The 2052-nt window shown below is 32.8% G+C and overlaps 1 protein-coding gene across 1 annotated transcript in view; it reads right to left on the bottom strand.

The window, feature by feature from the left end:
- The window catches only part of LOC105852616 (uncharacterized), an 8318-nt gene extending 6285 nt beyond the window's left edge, over positions 1-2033 (bottom strand). Inside the window, exons 1-2 of the mRNA XM_012718795.1 lie at positions 1835-2033; positions 1546-1648 (exon numbers count right to left, since the gene is read on the bottom strand). Of these exons, the coding sequence (XP_012574249.1) occupies positions 1546-1648; positions 1835-2033 (302 nt within the window). The remainder of the gene's footprint in view (positions 1-1545; positions 1649-1834) is intronic.
- Between the last annotated feature and the right edge of the window lie 19 nt (positions 2034-2052).

Raw genomic sequence — 2052 nt, 5'->3', positions numbered from 1 at the left:
ATTATTATTATTATTATACATGTCTATTTATATATATGTCTATATATATATTATTCTGAACAACATATGCATGACCTCAAATCTTTTTCTTTGAAATAAGGAAAAAAACGCCCAATATCTTAGTGTGGGTCACCAAGATATTGAGTCCTGATTGGTAAAGGTGGTCTGGCCAAACCCCAATCAGCGTCCTGATTGTTCTCTTTTACCTGTTATTACATGCCTGGAATAACCTAAATGTCCCGCCGTGAGTAAGGCCATGCATGATGTGATTAATGATATTGTACAAAACTTGAAATGTTTTGTATGAAGTGCACTTGTTATGTCATATATAAAATGCATTATTCATTCATAACAATTATAAATAACTTTAGGTGATATACGAAACTCATAATAATTTAATCCTAAGTCCTTAATTCAAAATAAAAATTATAGTCAGGAATATAAAAGCAACATTTGAGTCATAAAAATAGTAACACATCAAAGTCATGAAAAATAGTAAACATATAAAAGTCATGAAATTAATAACAACATAAAAGTCATGAAAAAATCATTTGAATGCAGTTTTTTAAAAAAATAAAAAACACCTATATGCAAAATTCCATTTCATCGCACTCTAATTCTCCTAATCTGTAATAATCCAAAATAGTTTACTCAAAAATTTCAGCACCTAAAATCATCATTCTAAACAAAATCAGCGTAACATAACACAATTTCACAAACACACATCAGAGGCAACAACAGCAGTAACGAGCATAAATCGTGCTCGACAAGCATAATCACCTTAAATCTAGTGATGCACATACAATTAAATTTTTCCTAATACATAATTCATTCACAAATATCACAACCATAAACAACAGCCTATGTTCTAACTTATTTTCAACAACTTCAGAAAAATGAAATCCCTAATCGTAACAACAACAACAACAACAAAAACCCATTAATAAAAAGAACTCGCCTATAAACACAACATAGTTGGTCTCATCTCAAAATTCAAAATCAATAATTCATGAAAAATCTTATTCTAAGACTTGTTTAGAAAACCAAACTTAAATACCACAAAGCTCCTGTAGCCGTTATCGCAGTATTTTCATCAAACACCTCTCATGCATTGAATATTTGGGATAAAAAAATAGAATTTTCTATCCATTAGGAAATAAAACCAAATGCATGCATAAATCTTTGGAGAGATTTCTTAAATGAAGAATGTTAGAAACTCACTGTTTGTGATAAGGGAGAAGACGTTCTAATTAGATTGATTGTTGAGCTCCCCTTTTTCATGAATTGCCACTTCGACTCAAGTTCTTCATTTTTGGGTTATTATGCTTCCTTGGTTGAATCTGGTTATGAACAGATGAGACAAGGTTTAAAAATGGTTCTAAAAGCTTTTGGTTTAACTTATTTGCAAAATGAAGAAAATAAGGAAAAATTAGAGGTGGAAGATGAAGATTGGGAGGATGAAGGACAGTAACCAGTAACGCCTTTTTTTTTCTTATTAATTTAACAAATAAACTAGTTATTTATTTTTAAATGGTTGTTACATACAACGTCTCAATATTGCTTCTTTCTACATGGAGGGTGAAGCATTGTCTTGGTTTCAGTGGATGCATAACAACGGCTTTTGATTCCTTGGAACTTCGCTTAGCACCTTCCAAATTTGATAACCCAAAAGGTGTTTTGTTCAAACTTTTTCAAACTGCCACTGTTAAAAATTATCAAACAACTTTTGAAACCCTAGCAAATAGGATTACGGGGCTAGCTCCATAGTTCTATTTGAGTTGTTTCATCTCTGGCTTGAATCCTGAAATCAAACGTGAAGTTCAAGCATTTCAACTTGTTTCACTCTCTAACACCATTAGCTTGGCCAAACTCCAACATGATAAACTCAATGATCGTTCAAATTCATGCATCAATCGTCGCCTAAAAATTGCCTCCTCTCCCCACAATCGTTTCACACCCAACCCTTCCTTTACCACAAAATCAAACCCACCTCCACCAAACCCTACCTTACTCGCCCGGAGACAACCCACCATCAAACGCCTAACACCTGCT

Source organism: Cicer arietinum, chromosome 7, assembly GCF_000331145.2.
Source record: "Cicer arietinum cultivar CDC Frontier isolate Library 1 chromosome 7, Cicar.CDCFrontier_v2.0, whole genome shotgun sequence".
Lineage (NCBI taxonomy): Eukaryota > Viridiplantae > Streptophyta > Magnoliopsida > Fabales > Fabaceae > Cicer > Cicer arietinum.
The sequence above is the reverse complement of the archived record's forward strand: the minus strand, read 5'-3'. Positions and strand labels throughout refer to the sequence as shown.